Raw genomic sequence first — 25054 nt, 5'->3', positions numbered from 1 at the left:
CCCTGTTTTGAGTATTGGCACTTTTTCATGGTGAAATCTGGAGGAGAAAAATAACCAAACCTGTCTGTTATGATATACTGTCATACAGTTCCTAGTTTCCAGGTATTTTTCTTCTAAAAATAATGTTTGTTTGTTTGTTTGTTTTTTCTGTTTGTCATGCATCTCATAGTTTCATCTTCTCACAAAGAATTGTTATTACAATATAGTAATGTGCCAAGTCTTAGTAAAATAAGTATTCAAAACCAGGGCAATCTCCCAACCGCTTACTCTAGGGCCAGCTTTAGATACTGTAATATTATAATGACTAAAATTTTGGTTTTGGAGTTACAGCAAAATGCTTAAGATAATCAAATAGCAATAATATTCCCAATCCTGTAATTGAAGAGGATAAGTGACTATTAAGGGACATTCAGAAGGCATGAGTATTATGTGCGGAGATGAACAGAACTAGTCAAAAAAATGCTAGGCACAGACATAGTTCTGAACTCCTACTTTTCTCTGACCATTTGGCTATAAATGCAATTATTTTAGATACAGCAGCTCACTCAGCTTCACCTAAGATCATCTTCTGAGGACAGTAACCTAAATAAACAGTTAAAATCATAGAATTATTATTTACAAGACATGTGACTGCAGTTGTTGCCCACCATTTGCCTGTTACCTTAATGGTTACAGCATTTGTCAAGAAGCATGGGCCTTTAATCAAAAACCAGCTGATGGAGGTCAAACTTGCACTTGCTATTTTCCAGAAGCATATCTTAGTAAGTGGGTTAGGGGCTGATTTTGGTTGAGAGGTCCTCTGTCCTTTTCCTTTTTCTTACATTCTGGAACACAAAACCCAGGGAGGTGATAAGAAAGCATGCAAGAGAAAATCTGACTCTATGCATATAGCTGTGACATCCAGCTCAAAGGGATGGTATATTGTGTAGGTTTCCAGTCCAAATATTTTAATTTGGTTTTGAAAGAGCAGAAGGATGTTCTTGTGTGCCAGATTTTCTTATGAAGACTGATTTATTGAAATAAGAATTACTTCTGCCTACAGAGATGTTGTCAGGTGCTTGTTAAATAAGTATAAATTATAAGAGAATGAAGCGCTGACTACGTTCCATTAATCAGAAGAGCAGTAGGTCTTTGAGAAATATGTAAATATCTGCATCAAAAAATTAGATGTTCTGCATGGTACTTGGAGCAAGCAATTTTATATATGAAAGTTATGTTATCAGCTGATTCTTGTAACATAAAAATAAATAGTTCTACCTTCTGACAATAACCGTAGATATTAAAAATCCTATGCACAAAGTCTCTAAAAATTTCATCTGTTATGTTTTCTGAGAGGACAGGCTTTAGATCATGTTAATTATTAGATGACAGGAGAACAGAAGGTTATAAAATAAATTAGAAGAACTAAAGATTACTTCTTCATTGCTTTCAGTTCTAAAACTATGCATTAGTATGTGAAAGTATTTTTTAATATGCAGTTGTACAATCTCCAGTACCAAATCCAGGTTTTAATATCAGGCACAAAAATACCCTGTAATTGCAAAGATGTTGAAGGAAATAGCCTGCTAATAGAAATAGCCTGCTAATATCAGTCAGCTTGGTGAATCAGAATTTGACAAAGGTTTGTCAAAATATCTTTAAATTCTTAATTGAATTCTAATTCTTAATTCTTTATATTCTTAATTTAAATTCTTAATTTAAATTCTTAATTTCTAATTCTTAATGTAAGAAGATCTTTAAATTCTTTAAAGAGTTGTCTGCTTGTTTGTGATTATTTTTCCCCTTAAAAATGTTATGTCTTCTCAGGTTGGATAAGTTAATTGAAACGTTTCTGGAAGATAACGATCCTGAAAGCACGCTGGATGTTGGTGCAGACATGCGCAAGATCAAGTACTGCTTCTCTCATGTGAAGGTATTTATTTTAAACATAGTGAAAGTGCATCTGGGACTGAAAATTATTTGAAGGCATTTACAGTTGAAAAGAGTCAAAAGAAATGCAGTACGGTTGAGAGGCATTGGAAAAGGATAAAACAAACTGTGCAATGCAGGGAGGACTGATAGGAATTTCAAATTTAATTAGAAAAATGTAGAAGAATTGTGTAGAAAAACCAGCAAGGATCTCAGCATGTGGTAACTTATAAAAGAGGACTGCAAGTTATTTGAATAAATCCATTACAAGTTATTTGTAAATGGATAGATACATTCATATGTATTCAGAGCACGATGGAATCTTTACTTTTGACAAATCAAAAGAGATTAAAAAAAAAATAAAAATACCATATCCTTGAATCTGTTACACTAACTGTTGTAATAGTGTTGTAAGCCCTTCTAAATTGTTGAAATATACACTTGAAGTAGGAACAACAGAAATTAATAGAAGGTAATATATACTTTGTATTTTGGGATAGAGCTTTCTGATATAATAGTGTAAACATTGCTGACCTTATTGTCTTTTAATAATTATATTGTTAATGGTGAAAGCACTGTAATGGTAGAGAACACTTGAGTTTATGTGTAGAAAGAGTAAAGTAGTTTGTGTTTGGTAGTGAAGGTCAACTAATACAACTTGCCCGACACTTAATGCAATGCATATAACTTGACAGTCAACTGATGATGAGTTTGTTCTCTCAAGAGTCTAGGCAGGCCTTTTCCTTTGCAGAAACAGCTAGACAGTTACAGAGTAAAATAAATACATGGCTGGAGGTAAGGTTACAGGAGCATACCTTTTGTTTGTTTGTTTCTTCTGATAGCAACTAATGAACCATTCAAAGATTTCTGATAAAAAAACAGTCTCACAACACATCTCTGAAGAAAAAGACACTAACAAAGCAGCAGGAAAAGAAGAGTTGAAAAAACTAAAAGAACTTCTGCAGCAAAGAGACAATGAGATCAGTATCCTTTGTGAAGGAAAAATATTATTTGGATTTCAGCTGAGGTGGCTACAGTATTTTTTTCTGTGTGTGAGATAGGAGTTGGCTGTATGAAAACAATTTCTCTCTATTGACCCCATTGTGTTAAGGCAATTACTTAGTTCCCAACTTTTATGTGGCAGGACCCCTACTTTGCACCTGCTTCTATTTCAATTGTGACCCAAACCAAAAGTCTGGATTCAGGCACCACTTATCTTTAGAATGGTCCAGCCAAGATCCAAATACTGTGGATAAAGCCAGACCTAAAACACTTTCCTCAAGCAAATTAAACCTTTTTTGTAGAACAGGAAATTCTGATACTATATAAATTTATTACCTTACAAAACATGCAGCTTTAAAAATTAAATTAAAGCTAAGGCCTTTTGCATGTAAAAATATTAAACTGCTCAGATGTGCTTTATCCATTTCAGGGCCTCACAGCAGACAGGAGTAGCTGTACCATTGCATGATGAAGGTAGGGAGTTATTTTTAGCTGGCTGACAGAGCTGTGGGCAGACCACAGCATGTAGCACGTTACCAGTCTGAACTGAGGTGGCAGGAAAGCTTCTCAATTTTTGTTTTGTCACAGAAAATTTTTGCATTCCAAGGGGCACTTTAAAACAGTTTTAGTCATAATACTGAATGATCCTTTTTTTAAAAAAAAAAATTGCTCAATTTTGGTATCAGTTTTCAGGTCTGGGTATGCTTCTGAATGTATAGAAACATTTCTTCCTGATATAAATGATTTAATTGGTATGAAGTTGCTAATGAGAAAAAGCAAGGCATCTGTATCAAATGTTCCTGTACTTGATAGATATATATGGCTTTGTTTACTGAAGTACAAGGAAGAAGCATGTTGGGAAAATCCACATAAGAGTATGTGGGTATAGTATAGTATGTACATAAAGTATAAAACTTTGAACAAAAACTATTTTTCAGTATGCAGCCTCTAAGTGATAGTACATCATCATTAGAGATTTAATAACATGACTACTGTGATAAAATGATGGGAAGTATTGAAGCTTTTTAGTCAATCATAACTGAATTGTAAAGTGTTTTATTATTGCTACCCAGTTTAGTTATTAATATTCCCCAAAGACTACTTCACATTTTCTGTGGTTCATTTAGAAGATTAATTAGGATTAGAATGAAAAAAAAAAAAAAATATATATATATATATATACATATATATATATATATATATCACAGGAAGTCGTGTGGTTTTGGCTGAATGTAAACACAATTTTCATTGTAAGCCCTCTATCTACTGTTAGGCAAAATATATTTCTATGAAATATACTTCTAATGAATATGTAGAAATATAAAATGTGGATGTAAATATAAATGTAAATATGGAAGAAATATGTAGTGTTTTTTTTATTTCCTAAATACCTGTTCTACTATTTAGTAAGCCTTCTTATTGTGAAAAGATTACAAATGTGATACTCTTGCCAATATACCTGTAAGTTAAAGGTTTATTTTCTTTTCTTTGGAGATTTTGTTTAAAGAATTTAAAGAGTGAAAAAGAGAGTGTCACACAATGTCAATAAGTTATCGGAGTTTTCATTTCCGTTTGCCTGTAAATATTTTTATCAAGCACTGATTTAATGGGATCAGCATTTGTGGTGATGTGTGAATTTATTAGTGCCTGGTAGAACTGATTCTGCTGTTTTGCAAAAACTAGGGTGCCTGGATATGTTTATAAAAAAATATTCCCATCTCTAAATTCACATTCACAAATGGGCTTCCATATGTGAATTGTTCCACTTGAATAAAAAAAACTTAGGGATAAACAAATAAGATTTTTGCTATATAGAAGAAACCCTTGATGATTTCCTTAATGTATCTTGCAGATATTCTAGTAAATATGCTAAAAAAAGAGAAAAAGAAAGCACAAGATGCCCTTTTCCAGCTTAATGTTGCCTCTGCTGGTTCTACAGCCTTGGAGCAGTCTCTTTCTATAAACTTGGAAGAAAAGTGGAGCCCATCTAACTGCTTTAGCCTGAAAGAGGCAAAAGATCTCAGCTCTTCAGTTAACAGACTGCCTTTTCTTTCCAGACAGACAGGTTAGTGTAATTAAGTGAGCAGTTATTGGGTTATTTCAGTATGATCTTCAGCATATTATCAAATGTGTAACAGAACCAGTTTTTATTTATGTATTTATTTATTTTATTATTATTTATTCATTTTAATTTATTTATTTAATACCAGCGGTATTGTGCTAATTCTGTATCTGCAAATTCAGGAATTTAAATTTATAGCCCTCTCAAGGTGCCGATGGCTTTAACAAACTGATGTGAATCCTCTGTTGAACAGTCCTCCAAAAATGGAATATAAATTCAGCTGCAAGCCTTTAAATCTTCAAGTAAATTTGTTCTCAGAAAAGCATTTTTTAAGCATAACTCATAAAAAATATTAGGATGTGGTGGAGTCACCATCCCTGGAGGTCCTTAAAAGACGTTTAGATGTTGAACTTAGCAATATGGTTTAGTGGAGGACTGTTAGTGTTAGGTCAGAGGTTGGACTCAATGATCTTGAGGTCTCTTCCAACCTAGAAATTCTGTGATTCTGTGATTTTTCCCAAAAAGATTTGGAGGTAGTGACTTTAAACAAAAAATAAAAATAAAAATCTAAACCAGAACAGTAGATATTGAAAGAAGTTCTGTGCAAGCATTATTAATCATACAATTTCCTAAAACAACAATAAACACTTTAAATCTTTCAGCCTAGGAGAGAAACATTATATTCAAATAGAATGAGATTTCAGTAATTATGCTTCTAGCTCTTATATCAAATTGTAAACACAAACTTTTTTTGATTGTCTTTACAAATTTTGCTTATGTTATGCTATTTTGACATGTTTTTTATTTATTTTTTTTAATAAACCACTGTGATCATTGCAATTATTACTAAATTAATGTGATCAAATTAATTGAAGCCTTAGTTCCAGAAAATACAAATAACTGCATTTTTGTGCATGTGAATAGTTTTATTGAAATGCTACCTTTCTGCAGCAGCACGTTGGTAAGTGAGAACAAATTCAAAATTATTGTTCTGATGTATTTAAAAATAACTATTTGTGAAGTGGTTCAAAAACTCGTATCATTTGCAAACAAGTTAGAGCTGAATTGATCAATAGTGCATTCATTTCAGAAAGCTAACACAACCAGAATACAGTTTTACCATTTGCCATACCTTTGTCAGCAAATGGGTACTATTTATCCGTATATAACTGATAAAAGATCTCTTAGTAAAGCCATTTTTTGTTATTCATTCTTTACTCTACTTGAGTTGTTTTGTAAAATTTATTAGGTAAACATACAAAGTACTGTTCATTAAGAAAAAAATAATTTGGGACAGATGGTTGGCACAGGGAACCTGCTATGACAATGAAGTTTTTTCTTTGGTTAATCAATATGTAGCTGATTCCTATCCTGTTAGGATAATGCGTTTTAGGTGGACTTCTGTCATGAAAAGGTAATTTGTTTTGAGATTAGACTTTTTGTATATAATTGGATTGCATATTGTATGGCTTTCTCATCCTGAAAGTAACTATAAACCTGTCCCCTTCTTTCCATTCCTCTTTTCAATCAGCTTTGGGTCAGATTCTGATATGCCATGATATTCCATGTGGACATGAAAACAATAAAGTCCTCAACAACCAAGATGAAAAATGTGGACATAAAAACCCTCCCTTAGTTTCATTACAATTAATTTATTTTTAAAATTTGTGCTCATATTTCTGTGAGGGCTACAGATGAATAGTAAGTTATTTCTAGATTATTGTAAGCGGCCTTACATGTCTGCAGTCCCTTCCAGTGGCCTGACATTCTTCCACAAGACTAGTACAGAAATGTTGGCAGCATTAGGACTTCTAATCTTCTGTAATTTATTGGTGTTATAAAGATAATGCCTTATAACCTTTTTTTCTTAATGTTTGTGTTATGGTGCTCAAGGAATACTTTAGACAAAAAAATATAATAATAATAATAATAATAACAATAATAATAATAATAAAGTAGTAGAACAACTGTTAATAATACAACCCATACAGCTTTGCCAGGATGCCTTAAACCCAATCTTGGGAGACCAATTGTCTTTGCAATAATATAACTGAGTTTCTGTGCTCTTTCGTTATTTTATGTCTCTGAGAATGACAGCATTTTCTCCCTATTGTACAAATAACTATATTTTTGTATTTCTTTTTTGATTTCTTAAAGTTTCTGAAAATAAAAAGCTTCAATACATTTTCATATTGAAACTAACACTTATATTTAAAAGTTCATGGACAATAGTCAGACTATCACATATTTTTCAAATCAGTTTGTAGCTACACTAAGCCTAGAAGGCTCTCAAGAAAAGAAAAAAAAAGTAAAAATCAGCAAAAAGAAAGCCAGTATTAGGACAAGCAGTCTATGCCATGATAAAAACTAATAATAAAACTATAAATTACAGTACTGTTGGATCAAGATCACATTAAAATCGGGGGGACGGCACATCTACTTAAGCATCCCAGTTTTTGTAGGCAAGTTAGTATTTTGAGATCCTTAGCTGCAAAGTAGGATAAAATTTCAAATGGTTATAACAGTTCTGTTTTATTATAAAGCTTTGACAGTGCAAAGATATAGTGGTACATTCTTTGGCAGCCAAAAACCCTCAGCTCTGTGTGCTAATTGCTGGGATACGACACTCTTTCTTATTGGACTCAGTCCTGGACATATATGTATGCTTCAGACTCGATTAAGCCAATTAATTCCACCTAACAATGAAGCAAAATGTTTTGAAAAAACACCAGTTGTGCAAAGTGTAGTGGTCAACTTTAATGGCAAGATGTTATTTTCAGGTATGTTATTTTAATGCTCTGATATCCACTAAATAGATATTCTGACTGAAGTATTTTCTTTTGGCCTTCAAATTTCCCTACAGAATTCAGAAGCCATCTTTCTTATCATGGTAATTTCTGATAGCTACAGACCTCCTACAATGATAAAATTGTCATCAGTCTCAGTAGATTTGTGAAAGAATCAGAAAGCGGTTTGACAGAAGCCATTACAAAAATACAAAATGCTTTTCTCAAGATTTAGGAATTACCACAGACCTTACCAGATTTCATAACTATTTTTGCTAATAGAGTCTTTTACATCAGTTAACACAAATATTAAAGAAATCCCAGAAACTTATATTGTCAGCTCCAGAAGTTATGAATACTGACTCATACATCTTATAGATGAGGATAAATATTCATTAAAAAAAATCGTTAGATTTCAGGCCAGTCAGTTTTAAAAGATAGTGAAGCAAAAGCAGTATTTAATATTATTATTTTGAAAAAAAAAAAAAAATCTTCTGTATACAAAATTTTCAGAACTAACTGAAACCATTTGTAGAACCTGATTTTACAAGGTTTTAAAGATATATTTAACTTTAGTCATGTAAATAATGTCATGGGATTTATTAAGTATCTGCTTAATACTTTACAGAAACAGTAACTCAGACAATACAAATTATATTGGCCAGTTAACATGGATTGTGTAAGTAAGGAAGTTTTTATGGTGGTTAATTAAAAAGTGTTAACTGCTAAACATTGCAGTTATCTTTCCTTGCATCCTCTGAGTTGGCTAAATGACAATAAATAACAATATTTTTGCAAATTGTTAGTTTCAAAACCCACATAAAACAACTTCCAATAACTGTAGGCATAATTGTTGCATAGTTGTATTTTTTCTTTAGTTACTATCATATATATCTGCTTTACATACTCATGACTTATGCTTCTGCATACTCTCTTTTATGTATTTTGTAAATATTTTTTTAACTGCGAGAGAGAATCTGCAACTCAAAATTCAGACACAAGAGCTGGCAAGTTGGGACTTAGACTTTTGCCAGTGTCCTAGTGCAGGATTTGATCTTGTTAATTATTGTGGATGAGACTGAATGCAGGAATGAGAAAGAAATTATCATAGACAATAAGTGAGAAAGAGGTTACAAGGAATAGATAAATGGACAGGAGTTTCATACCATGAGATGCACACATGTGAAAGAACCAGAACTAAGCGTAAGGATACTGGGGGGAAAAAATAATAGAAATTGAAATCTTAAGATTTCTGGTTATTCTGGTTTCTACAAAGAAAAAAATATGTATTTTTTTATTCAGCTCTACATTTTAAATGTGAGGTGCAGGGAAATAATTAAAAAGTCATTATAATGACAGATTTTTTGGTGTGGTCCTGCGTGGAGACAGGAGTTGGACTCATTGATCCTTGTGCTTCCCTTACAACTCAGGATATTCTGATTTTAGGATAATCAGTGTCAAAAGGCATGGTGAGACCCTGTACCAGAGACTAAGATGCCAGTAAGTAGTCAGGAATTAGAGATAAAATACAGCTTTAAAGATATTAAAGATTATCAGAAGAGAGAATACTAAAACTCCTTCTTCAGGTTTTATACCATTCCAATGATAACTCAGGGTGAGTCCTACAGCAGTTCATATAATAGATTTTTACAGTAGTTACTTCACATATTCTTTAAAGTTATCTAATACTGCCATGCTGCCACTTACTGTACAGGATACTACACCAGACTAATCTTACATCTGTTGTCTTATGCTTGTGTGTTAGTATTTAATTTATCTTCTAAAACAAAGGAGAAGTTTAGAATTTGTTTACTGATTACCTCTTCCCGTTTCTGTGTAAAATGCTCTCATATTGCTTGTTTGTATTTGTAATTACTCAACAGCTGAAGATTTCCCTTTGACTCCTACTTTTTCTATTTATCATGCTCATATTTTATAGGAAGAATTTACTTGATTTGTTTTTTTGATTTTTGATTTAATTTTTTACTAGATAGATATGTTTCCTCTTAGCACAAAGCTTTTGATAACCTCAGGAACATGTCAGCAGAAAGTAACTGTATTTTATCAACAAATGACTAGTTTAATTACATCTTTTATGTAATGCCACTTATTCTTTAGTTTTTAAATAAGAATCTCAGAAGCATTAGCAAATTCTCACATTTGATACTGTCCTCAGTAACAATACAAATGATTTGTATATGTACAACAGTGATCTTTGAATATAAAGTAGGAACCAGTATGTCAGCTTAAATGCCTGAATTGTTGGGCTGTATCTCCTGCACTCTACATGGCAAGGACTGATATTTCAGAAAAATTTTTGATGATGACCTGTCTTAGAATTCTGTCCTGGCATTTCATCAAAAAGAAGAGAAGTAGAAGTGAGGTATCATTCTCACTTGAGCTTCATATTTCACATATTGCAAACCTGAAAATAATAATCGTAATTCTGAAGCTATGCATTCTTTTCAAAAGCCATCTGAACTACATGCATATGTCTTCTTGTCTATAGGCATTAAGGATTTGCTAAAGATGTGTGAAAGGGCTTGGGCCTGAGCCAAGGTAGAACTCCCAAGTAGAGCCTTTAGTGTAACATTAAAGCTATTCTTCATCATTTAAACAGTTTCCATACCCTATATAATTTATGCATATTTCAATTTACAGCATATAGGCTATATCAAGTAAACTATTTTAATGGTTTGATTAGTTTGCAGGTTTTCTCTTTAATTCTGTTGTGTCTACTCTACAGTCTAATTTAATGCAATATAAAATTGTATTTCTAGTGTCATGTTTCTAATTATATCTCTAATGTCCTTCTGTTTTCCTATCTTGTTTCTTTATTCTGAAAAGAAACTAGGAAATCAACAGAAAGTATATAAAGAAATATTTAGTTTAGTGAAATATTTGTGGGAGAATCCTATCTGTATCTACATAAGAAAGTCACATAGATATGTCACATAGATGTCACATAGATATGTGACTTTCTTAATCCATGCTACACTGAATATGTGTGCTCTTTCAGAAGAAATTAAATTCAAATAATATATCTTTTAAGGCTTGATATACATATCATACTATTTACCTTCATGTACATTCTATCTTTTCTCCACCTCCTATATGCCTGAAAATCTAAACAGCAGACTTTGATGATGGTAATTCTACAATCATAGAAACAAAGATTGTTACTCAGATTTGCATTCTGAATGTGTCTTGGGCACCACTATATCATATTGACCAACTGCTAATAAATACTAAGTTGTAAACAGTTGATTTCATGTTAAATCAGATTTTATTCTGAACAGCTATGTCCTTAACTGCTTATTTAAATATAAGGGCTCATATTCAGAACGTCATTAGTAAATTATTATCAACCAAGAGGTTTGATACCAACAGACCTAATAAGGACTGAAATTGGACATGTGCATTGTTGCTGTGTTTTCTGTCTCTTTAGTTTATATCACAGCCTGTATCAGGATGCTCTGTGTGGTGATTAGAGCAGAAGAATACACAAGCACAGCATCTTAGTAATGTCCTATCCTAGGTTTTGCTGATGACAATAGGTTACATAGCATTGAATTCTTCAGTGAAAAATCAGACCAGTTTACATGCTGTCAGATTTGTTGTTCTTGGATCCCAAGAGACTTCTTTTGGGAGGGAATGCTAGGTATCATTCTCCTCTAATTCAGTAAGGCAACAGTGCGACACTGTCTGTTTAGATTGGAAGGTTGCCTGCTGCTGACATTTTGGCAAGCCAGCTCCCATCACTGAGGAGCTTTTACAGATTGCAGAAGACAGTTAGATTGGAGTGAACAGACCAGAGCTTTTTATCCTAGTCCAACTGTTATATCACGAAAAAGGAGAACTTACTTTTCAATAGCCATCTTAATCACAGAACACTCTAAATTATACATCCATAACTACATGAGTAAGTGTGCACAACATTCCAACATACTCAGTAGCTGGGCTGGGTATCTGCTATTATTTACTGCATCATGATATCGTTCATAAATCTGAAACAGACATAGCTCTTTGGCTATGAATTTAATCTATGTTTCAGATGAGCATTCCAGAAAATGCAAAGATAAATTATTGGCATAATAACCTTAGCTTTACATAGGCTTCAACATTTTTATTTTTAGTTCAATAATGTACTTCATTGTAAAGTTTCTCCTGCAGATTTAGTTTTATTCATAATTTATATCGTGTAGAGATCCTTTATGTGAAATCCTAACCCAAATATAGAACTACATAGAGTCTTTCTCAGGAGATGGTGCCACTATTATATATTGGTAGTTTCAGGATAAATCAAAGCATGAAGAATTCTGGCAAAAGAAGAAAAAATCAGACTTCATCACATATGTCAGTGCAGTGATAAACATTGTGTTGTATTTGACTTTTATCATGCTTTTTTCACTTTTTCCATACGGATAAGTCTTGTTTTGAAACAGATCTCAGACTTCTGCTTGTTTGTAGCATAATTCTGTCAGTGTAAGAGATATATGATGTCATTTTTACTCCTACTGTATTTGTTTTTCTACTGAAATGTAAACAATTTGGTTACCATAAAACAGTGTGAATACATAGAATGGCTTGGACTGGAATGGACCTTAAATACCTTCTAGTTCCAACTGCCCTGCCATAGGCAAGGATGCCACCTGCTAGAACAGGTGTCCCAGGAATATGCTGAAGGGTTTGAGAGAGAAATTGTTTTACTCTCACCAAAAAAAAAAAAAAAAAAAAAAAAAAAAAAAAAAGTATCAGGTTTTGACCATTTTTAACCATTTCTTCTTTTTTATTAGAAAAGTTATGGGGATGTTTTAGAGACTGGTGAAGAACTTATCTGCTATACAACCCAATCAGCGTTTAAGATCATTTTTTGCTTGGTGGTATGCAAGCATGTATGAAAAGAGCATCCCACTGAATGGCTGACAAGTTGACTTTAAAATGAAAGTTGAGAGAAGGTTTCTATAAACAGATGGTGATTATGAATAGTGGGAAAGCAGTGATGATAACACACCAACTGTTCAATTATGAAAGCTAAATATTTTCAGCTTGTATTAAGACTTTTCAAAATATTTATCTTGGCTATTGTATATATTTATGTAATAATTTGGGGTAAAAGCTTCTTTCTATTGTTGGGAAACCCACAGAAAGCTCCCTAATGGAAAGGATTGACTGAGGTTTTCCATAATAATCTCTTCTGTGTCCTTCATTTAGAAAAAAACAGGTCTCAACCTACCAGAAAAATTAAGTGCTTAGCAAATGTATATGTTTCTTGGGGCCTTTTGTGGGTCCAGTGATGCTTTGGAATACCTGGGGGCAGAGTCCTGACACTGTTCTCATGACTGAGGTTGTTTGCCACCAAACAAATATACCTATTTTATTGCAATTTGGTCAGCAAATTAATCATTGATGCTTTTTGGACATTGTTCAGACTTACTGCTGATCTTTCTGACCACTGAGAATAGAAATGATGTCCTGTATCTTCTGTTACAAGTCCAGGAAAAAATACTTTCATTCTCCAGCTGAACTTCTACCAGCTGTTAGTTAGATGTTCAGAATATTTCATTGCTACTGTTAAACTTTTGTTACTATTTTTTACCTTTGTTAATATTTAGAAACACACATTGTGTCCCTAACTTCTTATGTATTTTTTTCTATAGTACAGAACGATTATTTGTGGTACATTTTCTTATTGCCAAGTTTAAGGACCAAACAGGAAGTATCTGACTTCATTACCTAAGATTTGCTGAATTTATTTTGAAGGCTTTTTAAAATATCTAAATATTTTCAGTCGGCATATGCTTTTGAACAATGTTGTGGGGTTATACTTCTGAGAAGTTTAAGAAAGTCATTTTCTGGTATTTCAAGTCACCAGATAAAATATTTATTGCTCCAGTTCTTGTAATAAATATGAATGTGCACATCTAACTTCAAGCACATGTTTTGTTGCATGTGATCAGGAGATTAATTGCCTTCCTGAGTATGTCATGTGCTTTTATGCATGTTTGGTATCTCTGTCTTGAATATCAGAGTTTTATTTCTCCTTTTAATCTAGTGAAATAAACAAAAAGCAAAAGATTCATAGAATTTCTTTCTGGAAAAAAATAGCTTCCTTTAAATGTACATTGTTTGCAGTAAAAACAAAGAGGGCTATCATATTATTCACTGTGATAACTCTGCCTGTTTATAGGAGTCTTGACTAACTTGTGCTTTTTTTTTTTTTTTTTTTTTCTTTTTCAAAATGTCGTCTTCTAACTGTGTGGCTTTCAAAAGCTTTATTTTGTCAGAATTCACAGTGAGTCCCCTGTGAGTTTTGCTTGAGTAAGGACTTTAAATCAAACTCACTGAGATTAGTGAACAGTAAAAAATGAATGGATTGAGAAGTTTGAGGCTCTAGAAACATCCATGTAAGCAACAACAGATGACTATTCCTTGTTACAAAGATATATAAATATATGTTGTTGATTTAAAGTTAAGTGAGCTTTTGCAATTGGCATTCTATGATAAAGCTCTCTGTGTTAGGATTTTTGTCCTCTTAACTAAGTGTTTATAAATATGAACATGGAGTTATTTTTAGGAGATGAAGCCCAGATTTTGCTTTTTTGGAGCTAGTGGAGCTTTTTTGTTGCAAATCTCCATTTGCAACATCAAAGGCAGATTTTGTAAGTTGTAAGGTTTTAATGAGAGTGGGGATTGGATCATTACAGTACTTTAATTAATTTTTTGGAGATGTTGAAACTTGATTATCTTATATATTGAAAATGCTGTTATGTAAACCACTTACCACTTACATGGCCATCAACAGCTTTTTCTTTCCCCAGATTTATTTAGTTTTACAAAAGATTTCTGGTTTGTCTAAGATACCTATTGTGTTTTTCTCTCCACTTTTCAGCTGGGAATCTCTTCTGATGTGGAACGCATGTTTGGAACCTTGTTAAAGATGCTTTGGCAGTTTTTACAGCCTTCCTCTAGAGTCTGTTTAGATGGGGATAGTTTCCAGTATTTTTATGTGAGTTTACTGTTCTTTTATCCAGATTACTCTGCTGAAATGTAACCTAGTGTTCCCTGGAAGTTCTCTACTATTTCAAATCTTTTTTGGCTTCCTGATTCATTAGCCATATTTTGGCTGTCTAAAAATGATATTAGATTCTTTAGACTAACTCCTTAAAGATGTTTTTACTTTTTGTGACTGAACCTCTTCAACTCTTGATATTTTAGAGGTAAAATGTGCTCCTGAAAGTTTCTGCGTACTTGAAGGGTGACTGAATTCCTTTATATATTGAGTGTCAGGATTGGCAAATACATCTGTGAAACTTCTTCCATATTGTTATTATTAAGAACATCAGTCCCAAGTGACTACAGTGTCTTTTATTAGAGCCACTGCATGCACATTGTTTATGCATACGGTTAATACAAAAGACTAGAAGTTCATAATATTAGCTTAATCTTCAGATATTTCTGTGCAGGTAGTACTAATTCTGCTGTATAATAAAATTAAGAGTTCTGTTTTGCTTATATAGTTTGTATTTAATCTTGAAAATGGCTTTTCGTGTCCTGGTCTAACAAAAACAGATATTGCCTTGAGAGACAAGTCTAAAGATATTTCAGCAAAAAACCCAAACTATAAATTATTGGAAATGCCCCACAGCCTCTCCACCTTTTTTTTTTTTTTTTCCTGATATTTTTAATGAATGTAACAGGTTAGGTTAAGATAAGATTCATACAGATGTTTCAAGCCAGTTTTGTGCTTCTGTCAGTTGGTAAGGCTCTTAAACCTTTGGATGATTTTGCTGAATAAAACAAGAACTGTACAACTCACATGTATCCATATCTCCAATACATCTTGTTTTATGTCTTGTAGTTTTAACTCTGGAACATCTATTTTGTAACTGTGCCTTTGTTTTGTTCAGTTTCAGCCACTTTTCCTGTAGGTTCAGAAAGATACTTTTAAGAGAATAATGCAATGTCAGCAAGGAGTTTTGTAGTATTTAGGTTAATGTGAGAAAATTTGGAGCATTATTGACTTCATTGTGAACTTCAGGTAGTTCTTACTCATAGGTCAGGTAAAAACTCTTAATTATGTTCATTGCAGGGCCTGTCTTAGGGACCTATAGCTGAGATACTCAGCTGTAACAACTAACTGAGCTACACTGAAAACAGTCTTTAATCATTTTGTTGCTAGAGGCAGGTAGGAGCTGGTCTAACACTTCAGTAAGTTAAAGCAAATCTGAAAATTTTACTGGTTATGTAGAGTTGTAGAAAGAGCTAAAATGGTTCTTTGAGTACCTGCATGCCATCCATGGTCCCTGAGATGCAGGTGATTATGGTTAGTCCCCTTCAGCTGACGTGGTGTAGCAAAATTATCTTATCTTGGTAAGCATTTAACTGTAATTCCAGTTCTTCAAACCATGTATCTGACTCTGATATGGTGAAAGACATGACAAAGTTCATGATTGTCATGACAAAGTTCTAAGATGTCCACTTTTTCATACTACAGTGCTTAAGGTTTATTTTCACTCCCTAACTAGTTTTTCCTATTTTTCTGGTAAATGAACTTATAGAAGTGAGTCATGTGGTGATTACGGAGCAAAGCATTTGCTGAAAGACAGTATTCCCCCTTCTGGTACTTCACCAAATATTTGTGCAAATAATCCTACTTTTAGTGTGAGCCCCTTACCTGATTTTCAGCATACTTTTAGTAGACCTGCATTCAAAATTAAGTAAAATTGAATCTTTTACTCTATTTTCTAGTGTCTGATTATAATGTAAATATTTTTCTATAATCAGTATTCTGCCTGTTTTATTTTATTGTGTGTGATAATTTCAAGCCTTTTCCACTTGGTCACCTTCTGGCCATTGAGCTACTGTGTTATACTCTGTGATAAACTAGCTTACTGTTGCAGTTTTAATGTTTTTAATTTTTATTTTCATTCCACAATTTCTTCAAATAATGATGAGCTCAAAAACTGTATTTGGAAGTTCAGCTCTAGGCAAAACTAATATGGCAAAGTAATCCAAAAATCTGATGCTGTTAATATTGGATGCCCTGTTTGAAACCATCTACACTTTATTTTATTATACATATTACATTGTAACTACTGTTTTCTTCTTCCATTTGAGCCTTTCTATTACCTTGGTATAGAAGCCTTTAAGAACATCAGTTTATCATGCTGGAGCTAACAATATATTTTACCAAAAATCTGAATGGAGAGATGTAACTTCTTTTTGTATATATATTTGTACACTGGTTTAGGAAGAAACTATCTCATTTCTGCTTATTCCTCAATAGATACCTGTTTCTGCATACTTGTGTCTCAGTATAGAGAGTACAAACATATAGAGTATGGTTTATCACAGCAGTTGTATGAAATTATTAAGTATTTGGATTTAATAATTTTCACTGTTAAAGCGAAAACTGATTTATTGGCATCCATGAGGGTAAAGATATATATGTACATATGTGTATATATATTTATTTAAAATATATTATGCTTTTCTTAGAATATAGGCAACTTCTAAAGTTTTGAACTGAAGAGATTTAAACTGTAATGCTATCTTCTTTTTGCATTGGTTTATACTTTCTAACACTCTCTTTAGCTCACACATTTTCAGGCTTGTTTTTTCCTTCCACATTTACTAGGATCTTGTGGTAATTTCAGCAAGAAATGCATGACTTGCAAGCCATATCATATTAAATGCATATAAAACTAGACAGATATAAAATTTCAATGAAAGGGATATAAAGTTTGAAGTGGTAACTTTAATTCTCTCTCAAATTCACTGTCTTTAAAATAATGAAGTCAGTGTGCTACTAACCTTTTATAATACAGAAGGTATTATGCAGGATGTCTCCAACTGATAAAAATCTTTTCTTCTTGAAAAGAAAATTTTCTTTTCAAAAGTGACTGTGTATCTGTTGTCTCCAGGAATAAAAACAAATGTATTTTCCATTCCTTGTTTATGATGCATTTGCTTCTAGAGGACGGACAGACAGAGAACATATCCTAAGATATTATTCATGGCCTTGTGTTACCACTGATTGATTAATGCTCCCATATACTCTGCAAATGTCTATGTCTGTTTTCAGGAGATCTCGTAGTACTTTATATTTAAATTGTCTTAACAGCTTGTATAACTTTGTTATACTATCTTTTCTTTTTCATAAGAATTTGTAATCTGTCTCTTGTTGTCATAAACACTTCACAGAAAAAGATATAGAGAATTTTTTTTTTTCTTTTTTCATATGAAGTCCTTTTCATTTCTGACTCCTAGACTGCTGAAATCACTTGTTGTTCCAGTGAACGTTGTATTCCTCAAAGAAAAAAAAAATCACATTATTGCTTCAAAATAGTACCTGGACAGGGATGTCCTAAGGACATGCTCCTGTGCCACTGCCAAATCAAATAGTAGCACCCACTCCTGGAGATAAAAGTGCTGGAAATACCTTCCTCAGTTCCAACGGCATTTCACAGGAAAGCTTAAAACCTGCCACAAAGACTGGTTGTGGTTCTGCTTATTTTCATGTTGATGTCTATTATTTAGTGTTTAACTGAAATGCTAAAGCACAGGATTAAACATTCCTTCAATTTCTTAGCTGTAAGGATAATTCTTTGTATGTACATGATCAATCTCCTCCTGGTTTCTCAAGGACCATGTGTGCATTTAAAATGATAACAACTTTCATATTTATAGCTAGACATTTTACATGCTCATTTTCTGGGCACAACAGCTTCTGCCAGGTCAAGGCCTGATGACCAAAACATCCATTGAGTCTACCACAAGGTATTTTTAATTCCTGCCATTGTGAGGGCATCGAGTTTAGGGCATAACCTGTAAAGCTAGGAGTGCTAGTCAGAGAAAGGATGAGCTCTTAGAAAGATAACAGGTCCAAGGCAGTTACAGAATTTGTTGCATCATTGCATGACCAAGCAGAATTTATTGTCAGGACTTCTGTAAAGAAGTAATGGTATTTGAGTCTTTGAGAAAGCACATATAAGCACTTTGTTGTTTCCCTGTGGCATATTGAATATTAATTAATGTTTCCATGCTTTGCAAATTAGAAATTTTATGCATTTATCCTTACTGTTTCAAGAGGCAAAGTTAAGTCAAAAGGATCTCTTTCCCATTCCTAACTTCCTTCATAAATCTTTGCAGGCTACACTCGTTCTTAAGTATGTCTTTGAATGACTTTAAGTGAATTTATAATTTAAATGAAGCTGGATGTAAACATTTAAGGTCATTTTCAGAGTAAAAACACCCTGACAACAGCTTCTAAACTTTCTCAATATTTACAGAATGAAATTCAATTAAGACTGTATGTTGGAATGATTTGATTTAGATTAAAATTTTTGTAATTTTCTTCTTTGAGGTTGGTATTGAAATGAGAAGTAAAATGCCCATTTCAATATAGATAATTCTTATGCAACATTATGGGAATAACTTGAAGAACTACTCAGAGCTTACCTTATCACTCTTGATGAAGAAGTTTTCTTGTGGCTTGTAATACAATTGTAATTTTTTAGCCTCCAAGTTCATTTGAGTACATTCTATAAATATGTTTTCATCTACGACTGGCTAGCACTGTATGTATACTGTATGTATGGATTCGGTGGTTTTTTTTTGTATTTTTTTGTTTTTTTCGATTTTCAAATGAAGGACTTAGTAGCTGCTTGTTGAATGAAAGTAGCTGCTTGCCTGTTAAATAGAAGTGCTTGCCTGTTAAATAGAAGTGATAATTGCATATATATGATGGCACAATTTTATAGTATTTCTTTTTCACTGATACTTCTGAAATGAAGCTCTTGGCTTAGAAATAATTTAATTGTTGCAGACTTCTTCAGTAAACTCTGCCAGAAATGGCATTTATTATAAATGTAAGATCTGTAGTCAGGCCATTGTTTGAGATGTCTTTTCTGCTGGCTTCCATATGGTGTGACTCAGTGTTGTCGTGCTGTCCTCCTGCAATTGTCCAAATCTGCCTTTCATCAGATTTTAGAAGGAAGAAATAGATTGAAAGGTGAAAACTGAGAGATATATACTTTCATGTTTCTGTGGGAGATCTTGTTAGTGGTTCTTAGTATTATCATTTACTTAAGTGAAAGAAGCTTGGGTAAGTTGGATCTTGTTTAGGGTCTTTTTAGTAAAGTAACTTTTATGCTGCATATTACATTTCTGTGATAATATCTAAAGTAGTGGAGGGAGATTAAAAAAAAGGATGGATAAAATTGATGTGGAAGTGGTGGAAGGGGGAAGGGAAGGGTTATTTCTACAGTGTGCAAAAGGGCAGAGAGATCTGTGGCTTAAGATGCATTCCTGATGAATCTAAGAATGACGTGAGGAACAAAAGATACTGAATTCCTAGGGAAAGGTTGGAGGAAAGCAAGAATTGAGTTAATAAGGGACAAAATGTTAAACCAAGTGAAAGATTTAACAGAAAATGACTAGAGAGAGAAGATGGTAATATGTGCTTTGAAATGACATGTACAATAAAATAAAAGCCATAGTCGTGAAGTGACCGCTTGCTTCCCTTCATTTCACTGTTAACTACCTGAAAAAAAGAACCTAAAGGTCAAAAAGAGGGACCTGAGCTGGGTCATGTGAGATTCCATAGAACTTCATTAAACCAGGAGAGCTGTAGGAAGAAGTGTTACAATTTTAAATTTCTGTATATCTAATCGTGATCCCTTAAGCAATTTTTTTAGTCTTTAAGGTAAAGAAGCTTATCTGGAGTGAGAGCAACCACATTAATTACTGATTATTTTTTTCCATTCTAGATACTTCAATCAGTTTGTTTAGAAGAATTATGCTGTCACAGCAGTAGAACTAACTGTTGTTACAGGGATTGTGCAGGGAAGAGCTCAGTGAAGCACCTGTTAACAAATTCCAACAAACTAAAATTTTCATAATTTTTTCCTTTTCTATCTACTGTTGAATCCAGCATAAAAAGTGTCAATACTAAATATAAGAATAACTATGTTATGCTATGTTCCAGTTGGTGAGCTCTTTGTGGACTTGTCTTCAGTTACTTTTTATAGTGCATTCACATCCTAGGCAGTACAGAGAGCAGAGGGGTAACAACAAAATACCAAAATGGAATAGCAGATCATCAGTGTGTTTGTTGTTTGAAACCTGTTTCATTCCATTATTCCTGATAGATGTACAACTGAATTTATTATTACTGGACTTTAATACTTTGAGCGGTCCAATATATAACACTGGCATACAGTTCTGGGGCTAAATTGAGTTTTTGTGTGGCTGAATGGAATGCCCATCTTGGTTGGATTGAAAAATGTCATAAGGCTTTTTTTACCCAAGCATTTCTGCCAAATGCGTACAGGAAGTGGCTTTGGCAGTTATATCCAAACAAGTAACTTCATTTCCTGGAATCTGCTTTTTTTGCAAAATGTGGGCTTTAGGAAAGAAAGTGAAAAGAGGGATGTTAAGGGGTAGAGGAAAGATCACCACTAAAAACTTCTGAAAATAATTTAGCTCAAATTATCAAACTCCTTTTTTTTTTTTTTCTTCTAGGTATAGTCACAACAGAATCATTCTTTTTTTTTTTTTTTTTTTTCAAATTGATAGTTTCTTTATATAATAATACTATAAAAAATATGTTAAGCATAATAACCGGCATTTAGTGCTTATTGGCAAGGCAAACTAAAGTAGTCAAGATTCAAGAGAATGTACTGTATGACCACACAGGTTATAGATGCCTATTACCAAGCAGAGGTTTAGTAAAACATATATTTATTGCTATAAAATCCAGAAAAATGGAAAAAGAATAGATGTCAGGTATAATTTTCAGCCTAAAAGGAGATGTGAGTTGATGTAACATTACATGTAGTTTGCTAAAAATATCAAAATTTTATCTGGCTGCACAGGTACTATTTTTTATTCTATTGCAAATTCATGTTTTCTTGTCTAGCTTGATGGTTTTGTTTCACTTTTTTTTTTTTTTCCCCTCCTCTCTTCAGTCTAATATCCTGAATATTTCAATAACAGTGTTTGCAACCTTCCTCACAGTGCTGGATAGCTGCCTATAGTATAAGTACAGCCTTCATGTTGTTATGCTCTTACTTTTGGGGTCAAATTATAGATATTTTTCAGAAGCTTGAAAAGCAGTAGTTCAGGAGTTGTTTTGTAACAAAATTTTTTTTAAAGGGTTACAGCAATTTAGGTGTTATTTCAGAAATGCTAATAGGGAAAACAGTACAATGAAAAACTTAGTAGCAATAAGTCATACTGTGAGGCATCAGGTGGGAATCTTGAAAAAAAATCCATTTTCTCAGAAATAGTATTGCAAAATCCTAAATTTTATAGAGTAAAATAAGTACTTATGATGCAGAAGAAATCTTAATGTCATAGAAAAAAATGCTAGAAGGTACACAAATAATGGAGAATTAATGTATCCTTCAATAATGTATTTAGTTGGGTTTTAATAGAAAACACATGAAACAACTTAGTACAACTGTTGATTTATGGAGAATTTTTTCAATTGTTAAAAATTACTTTTAATGGGTATATGCACAAGAAAAAACACTTTGGAAACAGTTCAGTGCACAACTTAAGGCAAGAGTAAAGATAGGTGGTCATTATGTATACCTTTCCCAAATGGCAAAGACTGTATCTATTAAGTCATAAATAGCAGCTGCTGTAAGTTTGTTTTGCAGTGGAAGCTTTTCCTTCCAATTCTTCTTTTTGATATTTCTTTCAATATTTCATTCTTAATGTAATCATCTGTTATTTGGTTTTGTAGTTCTCCTGATGTTCTACAGTGTTCATTTTTTCATTATGTATTCAGAATTGTCACTTAAAAACTTCAAATGATTGTCATGTTTGCAGGTGTTCCCAATGAGTACTTGTGCCACTCTTGCTATTTCTAAAGAAATTAAATGACTTCTTTATAAGAATATTCCTGAATAATGTATGAGCTTCTGTTAACATTTGTCGTAATATGTTTCTGATTCTTTACTGAACATTTAGGAATTTTCATTTTGTTTATCATGTTTTTCCTTCATGTTCACTATTTGCGTGCTTCCACTGCTGTGTGGGTCTAAATTATAAATAAAAACAATTCAGCTTTACATTGCAATATGGAGGCAATGCATTGAATAAGATCCCAGACTAAGATGCAGGACATCTGCTTTTTATTTCAGTCTTTATTATTTACTAAGTTTGTGAACTTATGCAAGTGACCTCATCTCTCTGAACCAGTTTCCTCAACTGTAAAATAAATTAGAGTAGCTTATCTTTCATGATCACTTTGAGATTTCATGTTCAAAGGCCATCTGTAAGTGCAAAATCTTGTTTTTCTAGCATTGAGGAGCAGATCAAATGATTTGTGAAAGTAAGACAGTGAATTAGAAGCAGAGACCAATATAAAACTTTGGAAGTCTTGGCTCTTCATTTTCAGTCAGCATTACTGCAACACATTTTTTCTTGAAATTAGTTCTCTTTATTGATAGATTATTTGTTTTGGAGGCTTTGTTGAAAATCTAGGTTATGCTGACTACTTAAAATTCTGTGCAATCATGAGTGAACATTTCTGGTTATAATATGTTTGTTATTTATTGTAAGTAAGATGCACACATATGTGTTTCATGTCCAGCCATGGCTATTTGCTGAGTAAAAGAAAGAAGAGTCAACTACTCAGCATGAATTTGGAAAGTTCAGCATAGCAAAATGATTGTATTTTTTGTTATGAATCCTTTCCTCTGCAATACCTCCCTACTTTGATCGCCTCTTTGTTTATCACGTTTACATTCAGCTTTTGCTCTGGCAAGAGGCAGTTCAGAATACTTCATACATTTATTCAATCTTTAAGTGTACAGAAAGAAACAGACATCAGCTTAAAATGATGGCCAGTGTTTGTTAACAGGAAGACAATGTTTAAGTTCTGTATTAGAAGTGACAAAATTACTTAATATAGGGGAATGCTGGAAGAAAAACTTAAGCAAGTTTGTTTAACTAAAGCCTAATATGAGGCTTTATATGAGGTCTTCATGGCTCTAAGATACAGCACATTTAATGTTGAAGTTAGCCTGCATGACAAGGAATTTCCATAATACATTGTCACATTTTGATCTTAAGGAAAAGAAGTTTAAAGCCATTGATAAATGTACGGTACTTGCTGTTATGTGTTAAGAAAAAATTACACTTTTTTTTTTTTTTCTAATGATAGTCATTTATTTCAACACAGATTTGAAAGGAGCAAAAACATTCTTAATTCTGTGTCTTGACATAAGCAGGTTTAGCTACAGAGGTTAGTCGTATAAAAATTGTCTTTTGATCCTTTGCATATTCAGTTATATATATATATAATTCAGCTGGTTAGAAATTTAGGTTAAAAAGAAATTGAAAGACAGCTTTTCAGGAGGAATTGTGCTGATATAAAATATAATTTCATTCAAATACTTTGCATGACATGATTTTATTTCTTAAGTGAAGTTCCTTAACATAGCTATTGAAATCACTGAATTTTCTTCAGAAAACCTCTGTACTGAATTGAGTCAGACAACAGTAAGTCCTGCCTCCATGAGCAATTAATTTTGCCTGGGACAAGAATGTGAAGACTATAGTCAGAATAACTAAAGCTGAAAATCTGAAATTAAATTAGTAGGAGCAGACACTGTAGAGAACGTTTTTAAGTGATGGCATGATATGAAAAGTGTGGCATGTTATAGTACAGTTGTATACATATTTTATAAAAGGTTGCCTTCTATTCTTAGAGATTTTTTTTTTTTTTTACTTGTACAGTTTAAAAAAGGAGAAATAAGAGCTGCATCTCCGTGTTTATCTGTGTGTGTATGTATGTATGCTAGCTGTTTCCCTGATTCCTATGAATGTACTGGGATGAAGAAAAAAATGCATGTTTATTTGCAGAGTAAGGAATTTAGCTTCTAATTCATTTTAATTTATATGGTTAGTATTGGGAATGCAAAAAAAGAAAAAAAATTGTGTAGCATGCGTATCCATCTAATAGTAAGCAATCCGTAACCACTATAATCTTTCATAGGCTAAAGGAATTTAAAATATTAAATACTTTTCTAGCAGTAGTCATCCTCTAATAAGACAAAATGTGAAATGGTCAAGAAATAGCTAACAATGCACTGATAGGTTTCTGGAAAACAAATAATCTGCAAATTATTATAAGCAAATAGATGTTGCTAAATCCTAGGCTTTGTTTTACCACACTACAGTATCAAATTGCTCTCTGACTGTTATTTCATAGGGAAAGGTTGCTGCACATAAAGAGGAAGAATGATTATTTTGCTGAATGCAGATATTTGTTATGACA

General features: G+C 32.8%; 1 protein-coding gene across 4 annotated transcripts in view; it reads left to right on the top strand.

Moving 5' to 3' along the window:
• KIF6 (kinesin family member 6) overlaps window positions 1-25054 on the top strand; it is a 178424-nt gene that overhangs the window by 72114 nt on the left and 81256 nt on the right. For all 4 annotated transcript variants that reach the window (XM_027454038.3, XM_027454040.3, XM_013103400.4 and 1 more), the window contains 3 exons: window positions 1807-1912; window positions 2751-2892; window positions 4763-4975. In XM_027454038.3, coding sequence (XP_027309839.1) covers window positions 1807-1912; window positions 2751-2892; window positions 4763-4975 — 461 coding nt within the window. The remainder of the gene's footprint in view (window positions 1-1806; window positions 1913-2750; window positions 2893-4762; window positions 4976-25054) is intronic.

Source organism: Anas platyrhynchos, chromosome 3 (assembly GCF_047663525.1).
Source record: "Anas platyrhynchos isolate ZD024472 breed Pekin duck chromosome 3, IASCAAS_PekinDuck_T2T, whole genome shotgun sequence".
In the NCBI taxonomy this organism is placed as follows: Eukaryota; Metazoa; Chordata; class Aves; order Anseriformes; family Anatidae; genus Anas; species Anas platyrhynchos.
Note: the sequence above shows the minus strand (reverse complement) of the source record. Positions and strands in the feature narration are given on the sequence as shown.